General features: G+C 40.2%; 1 protein-coding gene across 36 annotated transcripts in view; it reads left to right on the plus strand.

Moving 5' to 3' along the window:
- shot (dystonin-like protein short stop) overlaps positions 1 to 21,387 on the plus strand; it is a 123,732-nt gene that overhangs the window by 74,300 nt on the left and 28,045 nt on the right. For 35 of the 36 annotated variants that reach the window (XM_087413359.1, XM_087413361.1, XM_087413360.1 and 32 more), the window contains 5 exons: positions 7 to 1,212; positions 1,286 to 1,369; positions 2,546 to 2,767; positions 9,633 to 9,748; positions 9,959 to 19,376. In XM_087413359.1, coding sequence (XP_087269485.1) covers positions 7 to 1,212; positions 1,286 to 1,369; positions 2,546 to 2,767; positions 9,633 to 9,748; positions 9,959 to 19,376 — 11,046 coding nt within the window. Of the gene's footprint in view, positions 1 to 6; positions 1,213 to 1,285; positions 1,370 to 2,545; positions 2,768 to 3,243; positions 5,978 to 9,632; positions 9,749 to 9,958; positions 19,377 to 21,387 lie in introns of those variants that run through there. The other variant, XM_087413384.1, reaches the window with a different exon arrangement.

Raw genomic sequence — 21,387 nt, forward strand, 5'->3', positions numbered from 1 at the left:
GTATAGATGTCTATCGAGAAAGGAGAACAATGCACGCTGTACGATAATTCCGGTAGAGTTAAATGGCGCGTCAAGAACACGCAGGGAGTGGAATCTCCTGTACCAGGTGTCTGCTTCGCACTGCAACCTCCCGATAAGGAAGCATTGGATGCTGCGGAAAGATTGAGACGACAATATGACAGAAGTGTTGCTCTCTGGCAACGAAAACAATTGAGACTAAGACAAAACATGATATTCGCGACTATCAAGGTAGTCAAGGGTTGGGATTTGCCGCAATTCTTGGCGATGGGACAAGATCAACGTACAGCTATCAGAAAAGCGCTGAATGAAGATGCAGATAAGTTACTATCCGAAGGAGATCCGGCGGATCCACAACTCAGAAGATTGAAACGCGAGATGGCGGATGTTAATCGACTGTTCGATGATTTCGAGAAGCGTGCCAGAGCCGAGGAAGAATCGAAAAATGCTGGACGCATTTTCAACGATCAAGCGTCTTCGCTTCAGCAGGCACTCGACGAAGCCGAGCGAGTATTGAACGCGCGCATAGCCGCGCCTTTACCTCGAGATCTTGATAGCTTGGAACATCTCGTATTGCAGCACAAAGATTACGAGCAGAATCTACAACGCTTGGCGCCGGACGTGGAACAAATGCAACAGACGTTCCGCGGAATCACTCTGAAGACTCCGGCGATGAGGAATAAACTTGATAATATCACGAGCAAATGGAGTCACTTGTGGAATCTTAGCAGCTTGTATGTTGAGCGCTTGAAGTGTGTTGAGATTGTGCTGTCCAGCCTTGAAGAAAATACGACGGCAATCTCCGAGTTTGAAATTAAATTGGCCTCCTTCGGCGAATTACCATCGGACGTAAAGGGTTTGCAAAGTGTATTGGAAGATCTGATGGTTCTTCAGAATGCTATCGCACAGCAACAAGTGTCAATAGATCAATTGAATGAAGATGCGCATAACGCCAGACGTCTTGTAGAGAAATCAAGGCCGAATCATCGAGGTCCGCACGGCGACATGGACAGATTGGACGCTGAGGTTAACAAACTAAACGCGCGATGGACGAACGTCTGTGGTCAGCTCGTCGATAGATTACGCAGTGCCGAAACAGCCTATGGATTGGCGCAGCAGTATCAAAACTCGTATCAGAACGAGGTGGACTTTGTCGATGACTCATATGGAAAATTAGAGCTGGAGAACACGAAGGTAGCGTGAACGATTTCGACAATTTTATGCTTTCTTGTCAATGAGATTGTTAAAATAATTTTTATGGATTTAGAACTTGTTGAGCAAGGTGTTGGATCGCACGCCGGCAATCGAAGCGGTGAATCTCACGGGCGGTAGATTGATCCGTGAAGGGAAGGTGAGAAAACGTGGATCGTAATGTATAATTCGGTGCTAGTAAGCCTTATAGGTAGCCTTAGCTTACGGTGTGAATGCTTGCATGAATGAAATTCTGCGTGTCTTACATACAGGTCTCATCACAATCTGTTGTACGCGCCTCGAGGTTGTCAGAAATTATGCACGCGACGAATCTTTTTTTCATTTAGCATTTCGTCGGAGCGGCCGCTTTTTCTGGAGTATCGAGCAAGCAGTAGCAAGACGCATCAAGACGCGTTGCATCTGCTGTATATAAACATGAATGTTCCTTTACAGTCAAATTTGTGCTGCTGTCTTTTTCCATCGTCTTCTCGGGGATGTGTCTCGTCAATTTTATAACGGTAAAAATTCTCTATTTGCGTCCCGGGCCCAGTGCCATTAAACGGTACAAACCATCTTAACTGCCATTCATTAAGTAAATATACTCACTTATATAACACAGCGGGGACGATACGATCTACAGTCAACGCGCATTTGTAATATCACTGGCCTTTCTCTCCTTTTTAACTTCAATAGCAACCTTCTTGTTAACACAGTTACATCAAAAGCACGGTTGAATGAGCTGCACGACCTCGTTTAGCGGCGATTTAGTGTCGATTTTTAAATGTTAGATATTGCATATCGCTTAAGTGCTTAACATAATATAATTGACATTTCCCCGAACCGTTGCAATCGCAGATAACCCAGTGAGGTATAGCATGCGCAGCAGCGAGGTGGAACCTGACCGATTAATACGTAGGAAAGTTCGCAAAGATAACGAGTACTTCTAATTATATTTCGGCATGAATTAGACATATTTCTGCTCTTTACCAATATTAATTGTAGCGCGATCATTAATCGCTGGTTATCTTTAGCGCGACTATGAAGTAGTCCCAAAATTATTCCAAACGCGTTTAGATTAACGTATTACTTACCCACGAGAGTAACCGGCAGCTACCATTAACGCATCTGTTTACCGGAAATACCACATTGGGTTGTCGAAAAATCAGAAAGATCATGGCGTAAGCCGCGCGGTAACACCTCGCGCGGCGGTCTCAACGCCTCCGTCTCTCGCTGTCGCTTTCGGAATCGCTAACGGTAATTGCCGCACACACACACACATACACACACACACCGATCTAATTACACTAACCATAACGGACTAACCGGAAACCCTTAGATCTACGGACAAAGGCTCCGAGCGTTCAAAGAACAATTGGAAGATATCTGCCCGTCGTTGGACGCATCGGTGAAGAGGCCACGGAGAGATTCCGTTATTACAGTCGATAATGTTGCGCGCGATCTAGATATCCTGAATCGAAGATACACGACTCTCGTGAATCTGCTTGAGGAGCGAGTCAGGCAGCTGGCATTACTACATCCTGAGGACACTTCCTTACAGGTGAGTTTTTGCATTGTTTTTCTTCTGCGATCTTGAGATTGCACCTTTGATATTAAACTGTATAATATGTTTCCGGTAGAAATAAATATGAGCAATTCTTGGATTCTTTGGTAGAAGGAAAATAACAATTCTTTAAAGGCTTCTGTTTACTCACCACTACTATCTCAGATTATGACATCATAATCGATAAAATATACAATAAAAATTCTTGCAAGCTATTATATAATATGTATAATATATATAAATTATATAATATAATGTGGAAATAAATTATGTATAAACAAAAACAAAATAAGTTATGTTTACAGTCGTGACTTAAAATAATGATATATATAGAAACAAATATAATTTAATTTCTCCCCGGAATAAGAAGGCAGATTTTCATATATTTTAGAAATCTATTCTAATTGCAAATATTATTTTATTGAAAAATATTTTTATTTAAATATTATTTGCAAAAATTTTTATTCCGTGTTTTCTCACATTTGATGTCATAATCTAGGATAATAATGATGAGTGAATAAGAGTCTTAATACGTCGTTCGATATTTTTTTTTTAGAAATTTCCATTCGTTACATAGAATATTGTAAATTATTCGTTGAAGTTGTTCTTCAGGAAAATATACCATGATCCGACATATGCAATTTTTTAATCACTTATTGAGCAATTGAGGCAACTTAAAGGGCCGCAGGCGAAATGCCGCTGGATATTTTAGATTAGATTTAACCTTCGCCACGTGTGGTGTGTCGAAATGTGAACGGAATTAATACTGAACTACGACAAGGCCTACAAATTGCTGATGGGCATACATCGAGAATTCACGAAGTGGATCCGCTATTAATCCTTGATCGTAACACTTTGGTGTTTGGTGAACAGTTCATCATCGCGCGATAACGAATTAGAATCATTTCTAATCACGCGAAGGTGATTTACTACGTCAAAGTTGCTTGGGATACGAATTTCGCATCGATTCCTCGCACACAGTGACAGAAGACGTTAATTTTCATTTAGTAAAGAAGTAGTAACGATGTTAGTATTAGATACGGCGTATGTTTTCCTATTATACGTATGCAAGTAAAACACTTTTTAAATAGAAGATAATAAATGAAATAAATATATTGAAATAAATATTACTCAGGTATATATACATATATATAAAAACACTTCATTGAGTTATGTGAAATAAATTTATGAGATAAATGTATGAAATATATTTATCTCAAAATAAGATAAATTTGAAATAAATTCGAGATAAATATATAAAATAAATATTACTACAACAATAACACAACTCAAAAAATGAAAATAAGTTCGAATATTTTGAACCATTAAAATTTTGTAATATTAATTTTGAAATGCAATTTTGATATAATAATTAATTACAGAAGAATAAAATTACGTTTTTCCTTTTTCCTTTATATTCCCGTTCTTTTTCTACAAGAAATTCAAATTGACAATTTCTGAGTTGTGTCGTAATTGACGTCCATTTCTATCAATGTAAATCAACTTTAATCTTAGAATTTATTCTTTATCTTTTTCTAATTCTTAAAACTGGGGGAAAAGATAAAGAACAAGTTAGCGAGATTAAAGTTAATCTACATTGGTAGAAATAAACATGAGCAATATATGTATACATTAGATAAATGAAAGTAAAAGTGCGTTCAGTTTTCAACGTGCTCCCCGAAGGTTGCATGTGACAAATTCGATTGAAAGACACGCATGTGGGCTTTTTGATACGAAACTAGGGAGGCGTATCCTCCGAGAAATGACTCGATCGAGATTCCTCGGCAACCGCGTATATGACATAAGCTGAAATTAATGAGCGGCAATGAACGAGCGCTCTCATGTCGAGAATCCGTATGTGTGCCCACATCTCCCGCAGGTATAATTATATTCGGAATGACGACGACATCAGAAATAGCGACTATTTTTCTCGGTACCATTACGATGCCTCGCCAGGCATCGCGTATGAGCCGGAAGGTGTGAATACATTTTTTTTTTGTATTAGTTTTTTTTTTATTGCGACTGGTTCGCGTACGTTCGTCATCGTTGTCGAGATTGCTCGCTATCACGTTTGTCACGCTGATACCTCGAGGTCGGTCGAGATCAAGCGAAATAGTCGTTTTAACACGCGACCGACTTTCGCCTTCGATTAACGGCGGCTTTTCATCTTTCCCGCTAGTCGTGTCGGTCTCGTGCGAGGATCGATAGACACGAAGCAGCGGCACGAAAAAGCAGTGGCGTTTACACCTGTTGAGGCCCCTCAATGTGTTGGACGATTATGTTAATTTAAGCTGAAAAATGAAAACGAATACACGTCTGTTAGGCCCGTATCAGACTAGAGATTGAAATTGAGATTAGTTTGGAATAATAAGTAATTAATCACTTTCTTTCAGTATTAAATTGATTAATATTGGATTTCTGTAAAAGCAGAGTTTTACTTTCACAATTTTTTTTCTCGATGTCTTCTCGTCACGTTATTTTTTTGAATGTTTTGCTTTGACAATTAAAATTCTCAATTTTGATTTGCAATAAAGCAGTTAGAAAACATGATACATGATTTTACAAATAAATTGCAAATTTCTGTTGTGACGAGCGCCAAGATTGAACGAGAGATAAGACCATCGGTCTTGGGAATATCCTTGATTCTTAACGCATCGTTTATCATCGCGATATAAGCAGTGTATTTACGATTCCGAGGAGTACTCGCGTGTGACCAGAAATATTAAACGAGCTACGAACGACTCGCGTCAGCTAGCAATTGCCGAAAATGCAAAATAGGTTTCGCCTTGAAAGTGAAATGAAGCCGCAGTCGAGATTACGTAATCAAAATTAATGACGGTCGTTCAGAAATTCACTCGTTGAATCGAGCGAGGTCGATTTTTGACGACTCGAGAGGAGAGTCCCGGGGTCTTAGAACAGCTTGAACGAACTGCCAGTTAAGCGCCCACGCTTAAACGCGCCACTGGACCGGGATGTGCGTCGGCGCCACCACTCGCGTCTCCTCCGAGGGCCAGCGTCATCGAAAGAGAGAGAGACGAGTCACCGCAGTCAGAGACTGTCGGTTGCGCGGCTGACCGTATGCTCGTCGAGCATGCTCCTCGCCGGTCGCGTAAACGATTAGAGACGTCGTCGTCGTGAACGATAGGAACGCGAAAGCGATTTCGTTCCGACGTGCTCTGATGAGCGATCACGATGATCGTGCGAAAGGTACGAAAGGACGGCGCATATCGCGAAGGGACGGGCGTCGCGTGCTCCGGAAACGAGATAACGCCGGTACCCGTCAGTGAAATCGGATACCGTCGGATATCGGCGGTTTCAAACGTGTCAGAAGCAAGTGACAAATTGACAAGAGATTGATTATGAAATAATTTTCGCAGCGAGACGTGCGTTCTTGAGGATGACGCCCATGGGATGTCGATCCAGTCACATGTTGGCAACAACAATCGTGAAACTGCACGTTGACTTTTGTCCATTTCTACTAATATAGATTAACTATAATTTCGGTTTTATACATTTTATCTTTTTCTTATTTTTAAAATTGAATAAAGATACAAAGTTAAATTGAGATTAAAGTTAATCTAAAGAAATGGATATTTATCGCATTCGCGATTTTAATAAGTGGAAACCGCGGAATGAAGTTCTTAAGTCTATTTTGTTATTTGAGTATTATTTAATTATTTGAGTTTTTGTAATTATTGTAAAATTTGACGAGATCTCTTGCTGTTAGTTAACATATGCCAAAATGAGTTGAGGCGTAATCATGTGTGTGTGGAATGTTTCTTGCCTTTTGTGGTCTTCAAAGAGGTGATGGATTTGCTGCAGATTCTCTATAAACTTACTGTCCAGAACTTGACACGTTTGAAATCATTTTTTATTTAATAACATGTTTTATAACTTACACTTTCATAAATGCGTTTTTTAAATAATAATACGAGAGAGAGAGAGAGAGAAAGGGTAATATTATGTTTTAAATTCTGAATAATATAATTTCTTAATAATAACTTTCTTGTCATTCAAATGTATTCGTACACCAAGAATGACATCAAGATTATGTTTAAGGAACTCTTTGACGAACATTATTTGTCATTGTTTTTTATGATGCTCTGAGTACATCTGGCGATATTTTTTACTATCCTATTTCCATTAAAAATAATCGAAAGCCACTTGCTTAATTCAAGTATTCGAACGTGCACTCGAATAAATGAATCTCGTGACCAATATTTATTATAAACACTAATATCTACTACTTTATTGCTGACATTCAAATTTATGAACTCACATATGCTACTTTATTGCCGACTTCTATGTTCGCGCTCGGATTTCAATGCGTAATGCAAATCTACTCTTATTTATTTAGTAAAATGAATCACCAGAAAGTTATCAATTTTTATTTACTTCGCGACATATATTACAGATTGAAGCTAAGTGATTCGTTCTTATCCCGAATTTAAATGAGAACAGAAATATTTGACAATATTAAATAAAATACCTTTAAATATATATTTAAGATTAATTTTTATTCGTATATATATGTATTAATTCTTACATATACAGAATGCAATATTCGTCAAACTTTTCGTCATCGTTCGACTCGTTTCTGATTATATCTTCTTATCGGTTCACCGTTGTACGACACGATTGATTAGGTACACCGTTCGGACGAAGTAAATACCGTACACTCATCGTATTTCTTATCGATAGCGCAATTTTATTGAAAATCGAATTTTGTAATCAGAAATGTCTACACGAATTAAACATACGTTTGGATTGCGTACATTTGCACTGCCTTATACTGCATTGTTATTTTTTCCGAAGTATCTTGCGTCTTTAAACTCGCCGTACCGACGTGCCTAATAGCGGATTCTTATTTTAACGTACAGAGTGACCCAGAAACAGTTCGATATATTTAAGAGAGTGAGAGAGAAAAAGAGAGGAGAGAGAGAGAGAGAGAGAGATCTTCTAGATTGGAATTTATTTCCGTGTTTAACATTTTCGGATCTTTTACTCTTGATAGTTCGTTTTAAAATATTTTAGGCTCCATCAAAATAAGATTAACTTTAATCTTAATTTAACTTACTGCTTATCTTTTTCCAATTCTTAGAATTAAAAAAAGATAAACAGGAAATCGAATCGCGATTATAAAATTAAACTACATTGATGGAACCAGCTTTAATCTTCAGTTATTTAAAATTCGAAAATTATGCTGATACTCTGCAAATAAAGCAACCGTCATCTTTTTATTTGAATTCCATTTATCGCAACAACGTAAATGCTTTTAAATTATTCTGCATGAGGAACTATATGCGTGTATCATGACGACGAAATTGCCCGACAATAAGACGCAACACTTGAAATATACCGTGTTTACATTATCTAGCCAAGTTGAATAATTTTTTTCTTTTTAGATTAATTTTAAGATATATAAGCGCGACAACGAAAGCAAGTAAATTAATTTTTCGTCAATATAACCGTGCAACTGGCATAGATCGATTGCCCGAAGGTTGTCGATCACACACACCAATTAAATATAATTCTTCTGATTAGATTTGCGATGCAAGTAAATTGGTTACGGGTTGTTGTTTCATGGTCATTCTTAATATTTCTTACATTCTTCGTTAATTTTATTTTTATTGGTATGAATTTCTTCATCCGTATAGCATAAATTAACGCTGTTAGCGTCATCAAAAAGATGAAGATGTTTGTTGATGAGTCTGGAAGATATTCAAATAAATTGTAGTAAATCACAACATTTTTTTACTTAAGCAATTTTGAGACACTAATTTAACTTCCTTTAATTTATTCTCACAGTAATAATTACGTCTCCAAATTCTTTCCAGATTTATAGTCAATTCGTTTTTTATCAAATATCTATGCAGCTATTTGTATCCTGTTTTCGATATTGGACGTAGCTGCTTAATTATTATCATATGCTTGTAATAAGATTTGTTGATTATGTACATATTAATAAAAATTTTGCATAATGTTTGCGTAACTGAATTATGTTTCCGAGATTTCAAGGTTCCCTTTATTCTTCGTTTCACATCAGATCGCACGTGTTCTCCCATGTCTTCTTGAGTTCATGAGTTGAAGATGGGAAGGACAGCATCTGTCTTCGCGATGACATAAGTAGATAACGTAGACCTACGCCTATGACTATGAAGCAAGCATCGCGTCTGAAATTATATTATACGTTTTGGTACTTATGATTAAGCCTCTCATTCGGAATTAGGTAATTAAAAGCAAGACGTGCGTCGCTTCGGATAAAATTTTGCGTAAGAGCGGTACGTTCGGCGCGTGCGTGAGCAATGCTATATTTAAGAATCCCCGTCTCGGCTGAAAGATTACGACGAGGCACGTGGTCCAATTATACGCTGGCCGCATGTAAACTTGTGCACCGTCGCGCAAGCTGACTCATTTAAATGCATGCGGGACGTCTGTTGACGATTACAGCGTGGCTGACGCGATTGTTAATCGGCTTTAGGAATCGAAGATCGTCAAGTTGACCCAGTTGTACCCAGTATCTTTAGAAGGACTTTAGAAGGTCTTACATTTTACATAAACAACTTTCGCGAATAGATTCATTAATCCAAGAATTAAATTTTATTTTAATGAAAGCTAGATATTTAAAATAGATATTTAAAATATAATTTAATATAATATTTAAAATATAATTTAAAATAATTTTATATTGAAAGTTACTTTTTAATCATGTTTTTAGCAGAGAAAAATTGAGACTGCATTTGTTTAAAGTCCATGAATTTTGAACATTGCGTTCATCAATGTAGAAGACAAATGTAAACATAAACATAAACACAAGATTAGACATTATACTTTCTGCAAGTCGCAAAATGTTTACTTTCAGCGTGTTCTTCAAGAACAAAGGCCGCTGCGGACGTTCCGCACAGAGTTCAACATATATGAAAGCACTACTAGCGAGGAGCGTTACACATCCACAACCACACACTACACTCAGTCACAGTGAGTATGATATGTGCTAAAAGTTAAAAGTATGATTTATTCGTACTCACAGTAGAAAAGTGTCCTCATCTGCTACATAGATTTCCACGATAGGAGCTTATTTTCCAATTATTTTAGATCGATAGTTAAGAAATGATGATTTAATCTTTTTTACGGGATTGAAGTGCGTTTCGATATAACGTTCACACTTCTCAATGGCTCTTGCCGCAGATATATCTCCGAGAGACATGAGTCCACCGAGACGACTTTCTCGAGCGAGACTTCGAAGAGAAGTTACAATGCGGAGCAAGCTATGTATCGTCCTAATGACGAGACCACCAGCCTGGGTGCGGTTCAGCCCGACGGCGTCGGTGATACCCTGCTCAAACGCTCGCACGAGAGCGATACGACGAACTATGATAGGCGACAGCAGCAGCACGAGTTTTCGTCCGTCGTGGACGGCGGGTTTAGTAGCGAGCTTAGAGGGGTCGACGATAGGGGTAATATTATCGAATCGGTTCACGTGATGGACGTTAAGTGTATCATAGATCAGAGCACCGGCAAAGTTCTTAGCGTGCGCGAGGCGATTCGGCTCAAGATCCTCGACGTTAGGAACCTTAGGATAGTGACATCGAGCGATGGCAGGACGAGCGTGTCGATCCAGGAGGCCGCGCGTGACGGTATCATCAACGCGGAGATGGCCGATTGGCTGTTAACTCCAAATGGTCGGGTGTCTATGCTCGCGGCAATGAGTGAGGAGTTCAACGACGAACGGGCCGACATCGCGGATCGAGTTAAGGTAACGACAGCACGTCGTGACGATGGTGGCGGAAATAATGCCGCCACCATGGGATTTAGCGTTGTCGATGCGATGAGAAAGGGCTTATTGGATCCAGCCACGGGAGAGGTCATCGCCGAGAATGGCGAACGAATTTCGATTGAGGAGGCATACTCACGCGGCTATCTTACTAAGGTGGACGTGACCGTTAGGGTAACTCGTAGTGCCATCGCACTCTCCGACGCAATATCGCAGAATCTTGTGGATGATCGGACCGGCCGCATCGTCGATAGGATTACCGGCGAGTCTTATCCATTGGACGAAGCCGTCGACAAAAACATTATTGATGCGAATGTGAAAGAGATTGTGGATACGAGGAGCGACTGCAAGATGACGGTGGCTGAGGCTATGAAACACGGTATATTGAATGCCAAAAGCGGTAGATACATGCACGGCTTGTCGATGGAGAAATTGCCGTTTAAGGAAGCTCGTCGTCGGCAATTGATCGTTAAGCCGATGACGCTCAAAGACTGTTGCGATCTAGAAATTATCGACGACAAAGGCAAAATCGTCAGTCCAGCACATCGTGATAAATTAACGTTATTGGAGGCCATATCACGCGGAGTCTTAGACTCGGAGAACATCAAGTCCATAGTAGATACTCGAACCGGCGAAATGATTACGCTAGCCGATGCCTTAACCAGCGGTATAATTAAAATCGATGGCACGTATCGCGACATGTTGAAGGATGAAAAGTTCCCTATTCCTCTAGCCGTCGAGAAAGGTCTGATCACGTCGGTGACTCAGAAAAGTATCTTTGACATCGATGGCTTCAAAGATCCAGTTTCCGGCGAATATATTAGTTTGAATGCGGCATTATTGAAAGGTTTGATCAGCTCAAAGTCCGGCGGTACTTTCACGATTGACCTAAAAACCGGAAAGACCGTTTCATTAAGCGAAGCAGAAGAACAGGATTATATTAGACCAGAAGTACTGGAGATGCTAAGCCGTGGCATCGGCATTACCGAGAACGGATGCGAGACAAGCGTTCTCGAGGCTGTGCTGCTCGGATTGTTAGATCCTAAGTCTGGTCAATTGTTGGATCCGCGTAGCAAGAGAATAGTGCCTTTGGAGGAGGCGATCAAGCGAGGACTCATTACTCCCGACGGTGCCGCACTGCTCACCAGTTTATTGAACATCGCAGTCACCACGCAAACTGTGACGAAGACCATCAGAAGATACGTGACGACTCTACAAACGGGTGAAACTGTTACAAGAGATTTCAAAATCAGTTATGAAGAAGCGTTAAGCAGCGGTTTGATCGATGAAAATAAAAATGAATTTAGGGATCCTGATTCGGGAATGACGATGTCCATTAAAGATGCTTTTGAGCAAAGTTTGCTTGGTGATGACGTTCGCCAACATGTACATTCGCAAGAACGTACTTCGGATTCGTTACATACAACTTTTGAAAGTACTCTGACAACAAATATCGATGAAGTACCTAGAAGTAGAAGAAGTGAATCACCACCTAGAGCAATTGGCACAGTTACAACTATTATTACCAAAGAAATTGCTCCGCGAGCATCATCTACACCGATGAAAGAGTCATCCTCAGTTACGATGACGATCGCACCATTAGCCATGACTGATTCTGTTTCTTTCGCGCGAGATTCAACTAAAGATATCTCACCTTCGACAAAAGTTAGCGACTCGACTAAATGGTCGACTTCCGAAATAACATCGAAAACGAGTTCGTTTGATCAAACTCATATAGTAAGTCATGATCTCAAATCACCTTTGCGTGATGAAAAACAAGATATGGAAGTAATTACATCAGTTATACCAACTACGAATCGCACATCAGAGATTTCGAAATTCATAGAAAACGAACGTGTTTTCACGAATAAACAAGTGTTCGAACTACCCACGGATGGTTGGACACTCGCTGAAGCTATCGATAGGAAACTACTTGATCCTGTTACAGGTCTTTTCATAATTCCAGGCACCGACAGATTGGTTTCTTTCGAAGAATGTATTAACTTGCAGATCATCAATCCGAGTTCTGGTTTTGTTATTGATCCCTCTAATGGAAGAAAGGTGTCGTTGGTGCGAAGCTTAGAAAAGAATATTCTGGACTCTACGGGTCACTATTGTTATCCACAAAAAATCTCGATGAGAGAAGCGATTGCGAATGGATTGATCATATTGGAAGGAGAACCGAGCGTAGATAGCGTAGATAGCACTAATCAGAGGCTTCTTCAGATCACAAGGGTTTCAGGTGAGCCCGATAAAGTGGAGTTGACGCGTGTTGGCGATCCTTCTCAGCAAATGGAAATAAAAGTTAGCGACGAAATGTCTATGCCGGATCCGGTGCAAGTAACTCAGGGAGTGATTTATGATCCAGGAACGGCCTTAGTAATCTCCACAAAAACTGGAAAATCTGCGAATCTCTTAGCCGCAGTTTCCGAAGGAACGATACCGTCTACTGCTGTAATCGTCAAAGATCCAACGACGGGTAAAGACATTGGCATGGCGGAAGCTGTTAACCGCGGTATTCTGAATACTAATACATGCGAATATAAAATTGATGATGGCAGAAAGATATCACTGATCGATGCGGCAAAGTTTGGAGTGGTGGCTGTTCTCGGTGCTCCCCTTGCGGCCACCGCGGCCGCCATAGAAGCGGTACAGAGAACGATGGTCAAAGATCCAGTAACTGGTAAGAAAGTGCCAAGAGAAGTCGCCATTGAACGTGGCATCATTCCGATGGACGATAACGTAATTTCACCAATTATTGAATCTGCAAGTGGTACGCCTGATGAAAATGAAAAAGTTATTGTGAAACATGATGAACCTGGAAATGTTTGCATACCGAAGGAGGACGTTAAGAATACAACTTTGATTGATTTGTCGAAATCCGCTAATGATGTTATGGATGGCGAGAGTTTAGGCACGAAGACCAGAGCGCGAGTGACGGTCGAGCCGAGGTATCAAGTTACGATTGGTAAAGCGAAAACACTACCACAAAGTCCGGAACAAGAAGCGAAACCTATCGTTCTGCAGAAGATGCGAAAGAGGATAGTAAACGTTAAGGAAGCGTTGCAAAGTGGTTTCATCGACATGGAAACAGCAGATACCTTCGCGAAGAAAATGTGTGATGAGAAAGGGGATCCGATCACTCTTTCTGAAGCAATCCGTGATAACCAAATAGACGCCAATCAAGGTCAGATCATGGATCCACAAAGAGGCGATGTGCTTAGTATCAAGCAGGCTATCGATCGTGGAATCCTTGATCCAGAGAGCGCGCATATATTAGTACCTTTGGCGAAAAGCTTGTCCGTGCCCAGCTTATATACGCAAGGTTTGCTAGATCCTGTAGAGGGTAAAATCGTTCATCCAGAAACAGGCGCGCATCTCACTCTCAACGAGGCTATAGTATGCGAAATAGTGGATCCTCTATCTAACTTGATGTTTACTGTTGATGGCCGTACGGAAACGTTGCAGTCTGCCATTGCGAACGATACTGTCGATGCAGAGAGATTGTTGGTCAAAACGCAAGGCGGTAGCGTAGATTTAGTGAATGCGATAGAGAACAAAGTGCTTGAGTTAAAGAGACCGACTAAATCTTTCAATATACCGCCGGCGGGAATGACGTTCCCTGTTGCATTAAAACGTGGATTGATAGACATCAGCAAGAAAGAAATACGTCATCCTATTACCGGAGAGCATTTACCACTGGAGGACGCTATAAAGAAAGATTTTATCATGGCATTACCATATCCAGTGACTCCTGACAGTATCGAAATAACGAAGGCTTTAGAATCAGGATTGATTGACAGGGACAAGGCTATATTCTTCCATCCTACTACGGGAACTCCGATTCCAATTGCCGAAGCTGTCGAGTCTGGTCTACTCATCATCAAATCGCCTCATGATGAAAATACAGCTGCCATTACTGAAACAGTTACATCGTACCACACTATTACGACCAAGACTGTTGAGCTTTTGCCAGGTTATGCGCTGAAGAATCCAACGGAAGTACAAGATATTAATACCGGTAATATCATTACTATTGAAGAGGCACGACAACGAGGTATCATTAAAGATGTATCTGAAACTAAACAGGAATTCACGACGAAAGATATCAAGATGTCCTTTAATCACGCAGTGGAAAAAGGATTCGTAGATATGGAAAAGGGAATTTATACTGATCCTTGCACCGGTACCGTAATGCCTATCGCTAAAGCCGTTGAGGAAGGAATCCTCGATACTTCATCTAGCAAGAGTGAATCTGTAACACCCAGAAAATCTCCCAATAACAGTTTGACTGTGTTAGAAGCGGTTGAGCAAATTTATGATGAAAAAACTGAGACGTTTAAAGATCCTGAGACGAACGAATCTTACAATTTGACGGAAGCAATGAAAGTGGGACTAATCGAACCCGATTCTGTACTTTATAATGTGAAAACTAAAGAATCTATCACTACCAAAGAAGCACTCGAGAAAGGTTTGCTTGATCCTGCCACTGGAAAAATGAAAATTGCGCGAGATCAGAAGGATCATTCGATTAGCATAGCGGAAGCTACGAAAATGGGTCTCTTGGCAGTCGTAGCCGCACCAATCTTAGCTGGAAAAGCAGTTGTTGATGCAATTTCAAGTCGCAAATCTAAAGAGTCAAAACCGAATGCATCCGAGACGAAATTATCTGTTTCAGCGAAGAAAGAATCAAGTCCACCTGTAAAAATTATTTCAAGCCAAATTCAAATTACCCAGAAATCTCATGTTGATTCTCAAAGTGAAGATAAAACGTCGAGTTTTATAGAAACGCAAAAACCATTTTCAGATAGAATAGTAGAAGAGATTCAAACTACAGAGACAGAAATGGAAGACGATAGCCAATTGAGAAGAATCACGGACGAAGAAATGCCAAAATCCATTTCGATAACCATTACGAGAGAATTAACGCCTCAGGTTCTTGCGGAACTTGGAATATTTGATCCTGTAAGAGAAAAATTCTTGGATCCGGAAATGGGTACCATCACTTCCTTCAACGATCTAGTATTAAACCTGAAAGTCTTTGATCCAGACCGAGTACTCGTCAAAGATCTATCCAAGACGGATTTGTACGTGAAACTACGTGAGGCAATCAGCCGACCTCTCGTAGACAGAAACGTCGCTTACATGGTCGATCCAAAGACCGGTAAAAAGATACCTTTCTTCGAGGCGGTGCGCTTGGGTTGGATCAAGGAGGAACCGGAAGATGAAACAGATACAGAACAATTTGCAGAATCGCAGGCTTTAGACTTGCAAGAAGCTATCGATATTGGCATATGCAATCCCATCACAGGAACAATTCAAGATCCAAAAACGGGACAAGTGTTGTCCATGAACGAAGCTATTGATACAGGATTTATCGACGTTGATGTGCTTGGCGTGAGAAATCCCATTACTGACGAAATCGTGCCGTTTTGTGAAGCGTTGGAAACCGGCATCGTAAATCTTCGCAAGGACGTTGTCATCAATACAGAAACAAGAACGGAAATCAATATTACAACGGCGTTTTTACGAGGTCTAATTGTACCCATTTCTCGCAAACCGATCTCATTAGAAGCTATTATTAGGCAAGGTCATTACGATACTGAGACAGGAAAAATACAAGATCCTCTAACTAAACAATTGATCGACGTTGAGGAAGGTGTTCGTAGAAGTGTTGTTGATGCTTTTATCACCGAGGTTGAGGATACAAAAGCCGGTTCATCCGTCTCGTTGGATGACGCGCTGACTATGAACTTGTTGATTCCCAGTACAGGTCGCTTGCGCGATACGAAAGCGGGAGAGCTTCTACCCTTGGACGTAGCGCTTCATAAACATTTGATTATCACAACACCATTCGTGCCTTCGCTGATAGACGCTATTGTTCAGCAATACTATTCACCGAAAACTGGCCTCGTTCTGAATCCAATGACGGGTGAAGATATAACGCTGAAGGAGGCATTAGCTATTGGTTATATTAATGGCTCTACTACAGTAGTAAAAGATGATAGAAAAGATAGCGTTATTCCTCTCAATGAAGCAGAGAAAAATAAGCTAATAGATTTAGTAAGAGGAACATTGATTTATCCGCATTCTATGACATTGGACGTTGCCTTTGAAAAAGGATACATTTTGAGTACCGTGAAACCATGGACGCTACAGGAAGCTTTAGCTCTTCAAATTTATGATCCAAAGTTAGGCACTTTTACTATTGATGATAATAATTGTACTTTGGAGGAGGCGATGGAGAAAGGCTTTATTAGTAAAGACAGTCCATCGATTAAAGATCCGAGAAACAACGATATTATATCTCTGGGCGACGCTATCAAACATGGCTTTATCAATACGAAGACCAGTACGGCAGTGGATCCATGTACCAGTGCGCCTCTTTCGTTAACTGATGCCTTAGATCGCGGCTTTATAGTGCCAGCGAAACGTAAAATATCCCTACCGGACGCCGTCTTCAAAGGTTTATACGATCCCAAGACCGGACAATTCACAATACCTGACACGCAAGAGAAGCTTCCTACTGATCGCGCGATTAAAATGGGCGTGATAGATGCAACTACCGCAATCGTACGAGATCCCAACGGCGACGTGATGACATTCAATAAGGCTATTAAGACCTCCATAGTTGACCCCAAATCCGGAACAGTTAGTCATACCAGAGGACCGCCTGTAGATTTCCAGGAAGCGCTGGAACGTGGTTTGCTTCTCGAAACAAGAAGACCTATGAGCTTTAGCGAGGCAATTTCAAAGGGCATCCTCGATGAGAAGACCAACAAATTTTTAGATCCGCAGACGGGAATTTATCTAACAATATTGGAAGCTATTCAAAAGAATCTAATAGACGCTGACTCGGTTACCGTCAAGGATACGAGGTCCAGCATCTGGAAAACGATGACACTAATGGAAGCTATACAATCTGATTACATGGACGGCACTACTGGCTATCTCAAAGATCCTAATAAAGGTAACAGGAACGTATCTCTGAGGGACGCCTTTGAATCTGGCCTCATTGTTGACAATAGAGCAGCCGTATCTTTACAACGTGCCATCCATCAAGGATTGTACGATGATAACACAGGCAAGATCACCGATCCCAGTACAGGTAGAGCCGTGACGTTGCATGAAGCGATGAGAAAGTGTGTAATTAGCCCTACGTTACCGTGTTATTGGGACAAGCGTGGCGAACGTTTACTATCATTAGCAGAAACATGTCGTGCTGGCGTAATTGATAGGCGCACCGGCATGTTCAAAGAGCCCGGCACCAGCGGTTCAGTTTCATTATCGGTCGCGTTACAACTCGGTCTTATTGTCGATATAGAGAGCATGGGATTTGGCCTATATGAGGCGATATTAATGAATATGTACGACGTTTCGTCAGGCAAATTTATACATCCAACCAGCAACCGCAAGCTGACGTTAGCTGAGTCATGCCAAGTGGATCTAATAAATTCCTTGACATCGATTATCAAGTGCACCAGGTCTAATAAATACATCCCACTGGCCGAAGCAATCTCCTCGGGCATCGTCGATGACATTCGTGGCATGTATGTCATCCGCGAACTTGATAAAGTGATTAATCTCCAAGAAGCAGCGAAGAAGGGTTTCATCGTCACATCAAAGACGCCCCTCTCGATCGAGGAGACAATTAAGTATCACCTTTACCGTAGCGATAGTGGTAAATTTGCTAATCCTGTTGTTAATGAATATCATGACCTGCTTCAAGCGATTAACTGCGGTCTCGTAGATCCTGATACTACTGCCTTAAAAGATGCGACGACCGGACAAATCAAGTCGCTATTAATGGGCATCGAAGACGGGACGGTCGATGTGTCTCGAGGAAGAATATTGGATCCTAAGACGACACGTGCTTTTAATATTGATGTAGCTTTAGAAAGAGGTCTATTGGTCACAATCGATAAACCTCTAGCGCAACAAATAGCACATAGATCACCTTTAGAAGCTTCTAAAGCCGGACTTGGCGATAAAAATGTCAAAGAATGTACTTTAGAAGAAGCGATTAACTATCAACTGATTGATCCGAATACGTCAGTTGTAAGAGACCCTAGAACCGGTCGATTTGTGACGACGGCAAGAGCGATTGCGGACAATGTCGTAGATCCCTCCGTCAGAGGCACGATTGAACTGAACAGCGGAAGCAAAAGGGAACCGCGTTTTGTACGTTTCGGTGATGTCACCATATTCGTTAGGGAACCTTTCACTTTTGAGCAAGCAGTGGAGAAAGAGTATCTGTCGCTAGAATCGGGCAAATTCACGGATCCGATCTCGAACGAACAATTGACTCTAAAAGAGGCGGTCGGTCTCGGTATCGTAGACTCGGACTCGGCGTTGATTAAAGACTCGCAGAAGAAGAAGCTGGTAAAATTACCGGAGGCATTCCGCAAGGGCATGATGGACGCTGAGAAGGGCAATGTGCTGGACACTGCTACGTCCAAGTTGTACAGCTTGCCCAAGGCTCTGGAAGCTGGTCTGTTGATCACCCCGAGGAACGGCGTTTCGTTCATCGAAGCGCTGCAGTTCAATCTTTACAATCCTACCACGGGCAGCTTTTATGATCCCTTCGTTATCACTTCCGTATTAGATCGTAGGCGCCTCACGCTGGCGAATGCAATCGAGTCGGGCCTAATCGATCCGTCCACCACCGTGATCAAAGATCCGTTCACGGGTAATATCGCGAGTCTGTTAGAAGCAATGAGTAGCGGAAAGGTAGATTCCATAGGAGGCAGATTAGTCGAGGACATTGATGGCAACAATATCGACTTCATGAAGGCCTTGGAGCGGGGTTATATACTCGCCGCTGAAGCCAGGGTAAGTAGGACCAACCAGAATGATACCTTTTACATATCCCTGCAATTCCTGCACCAATTGATTCTTCTTTGTCCTCCGTTCGTTTTATTTTTTTTTCTTGTTGTTTGGGTTTCCAATTTTTCTCACACCCGAATTTACGTTTGCTATTGTTTTCACTCACGATTCTCTTAACAGCTTCTTCGAGAGTTGGATGTGATTATCATTACGCTGTCACACGAATCGACATTACGTTTTTATTGTCGTGCGATTCTTTCTCTGTCACATCTTGTCTTGCCTAACCTGACGTGAAGTTTTATATCATTATCATTCGCGAAGAAAGCCGCTTGCTGGTATGATGGTCCCACATGGGATCTCTAAGACTCCGTTTTTCATTCGCATGACATTTTTATTACACATCGATCGAAAATTGAGAAGAATAATACGCGTAATGTGCATGGGCATAAATTAAAATTATTTTCACTCTGGTCTTATCTCTTTCTCTCTTTACTTCATAGAGGAATCATCCCCATGCTTCCTTTAATCGGAATGCTCACATCAAACGGTTGATCTCACTTTCCTCATCATACACTATACTTACCTTCGTGCTTACCTTCCTTCATTACCTTAATAAGGGCTCAGTAAAGATGGGCCATCATCATGAACGACACTAATTGGACACTATATAGCTCATCGTTTACAATCGGCGATCTACAAACCATCGGACAGTATCGAACATCGTATCATAAACAATTTCCTCCACCACGCAGAATATCATTAATCCTAAGCCAAGTTTTGTCGCATCAACAACGCTAATCCCTTTTTAATCAATTAAGTAATATTAATCTATAATTTTATCGTTAATCTTTAATTTTATCATTAAGCTAATAATTTTAACTCACTTATCTTATTTTTTGCAATAAAATTTTCATTGTTTTATGTGCAGCGCAATTCGAAAGTTTATATAATTTATTTTGAAAACATTTATGAAAATATTTCTCGATCGTCTGATCCAATCATGAGATGCTAATGACTTCTTTTAATTGGAAAAAAATATATCATTCGCTGAAAATACTAATGCGTACGGCATGCATGTATAAAATAAAAAATTGGCATTTTTCATTCAAAATAACGCTTACCCAAGGAGAAGAAGGATTTGGCTGAAAGGATGCAACCATAATCATGTTGCTCTTTACTTTTCATCATTCTTCATAAAGCATTGGTTTAATCGGGATGTTAGACGATTGTGGCAAATAAATTAAAAGCATTAGTGAATAAAGAATAAAATTTGATTATAGTCAATTATCTTTGTAATATGTAAAAGAAATAACAGAATTGCATTAAGAGATATAAGACAATTATGATTGATTGATATTTGTTGCCTATGTCATTTTTAACGTAATGTTAAGTAATGTGAAACGCTTGACGGTAATCAAGACCAACGTAATAATTGTAAGCACTGCATTAGCACTTCCTAATATATTATTCCACGATTAAAAGATTTTTTTATAATAAATAATGTAAAGAATAAGTTCTTGGATTCTCCTCAGGTTTTATTTACCGATCTTCAAAAAATTTGTATGATTAACACATTATGATGAAATTAACAAATGTATATTTTGACTTAAATTTAATCAATTTATTTGTTAATATACGTTTAATCCAACTAGTTTTTAATACCTGTCTATTCAGAGTTATGATAATTATTATATATTTAAATGTTTTCCTTTTTTTCAGGTATGATTATGTTTACTTATCACGAACCTATGTTTTCGCTAGCATGAGTTAGCGAAAATTTCTCCACATTGTACATTACTGTATCATACGCATTATTATATGCATTATTATATCATCACACGATCGTTATTTCGTCATCGTGCGTTTTAATTTATTTGCTTGTTGGAACGTGTTTTATTATGCAATTACGTTCTCTTCATACTGTTATCGTTTATGCTTTAAACTGCATATGAAAAAATCCGATACGAGAGATATGCAGTTCTTGCAGATAAATTAAAGCTACCATTTAATACTGTAT

Source organism: Acromyrmex echinatior, chromosome 14 (genome assembly GCF_024713525.1).
Source record: "Acromyrmex echinatior isolate Ae372 chromosome 14, ASM2471352v2, whole genome shotgun sequence".
In the NCBI taxonomy this organism is placed as follows: Eukaryota; Metazoa; Arthropoda; class Insecta; order Hymenoptera; family Formicidae; genus Acromyrmex; species Acromyrmex echinatior.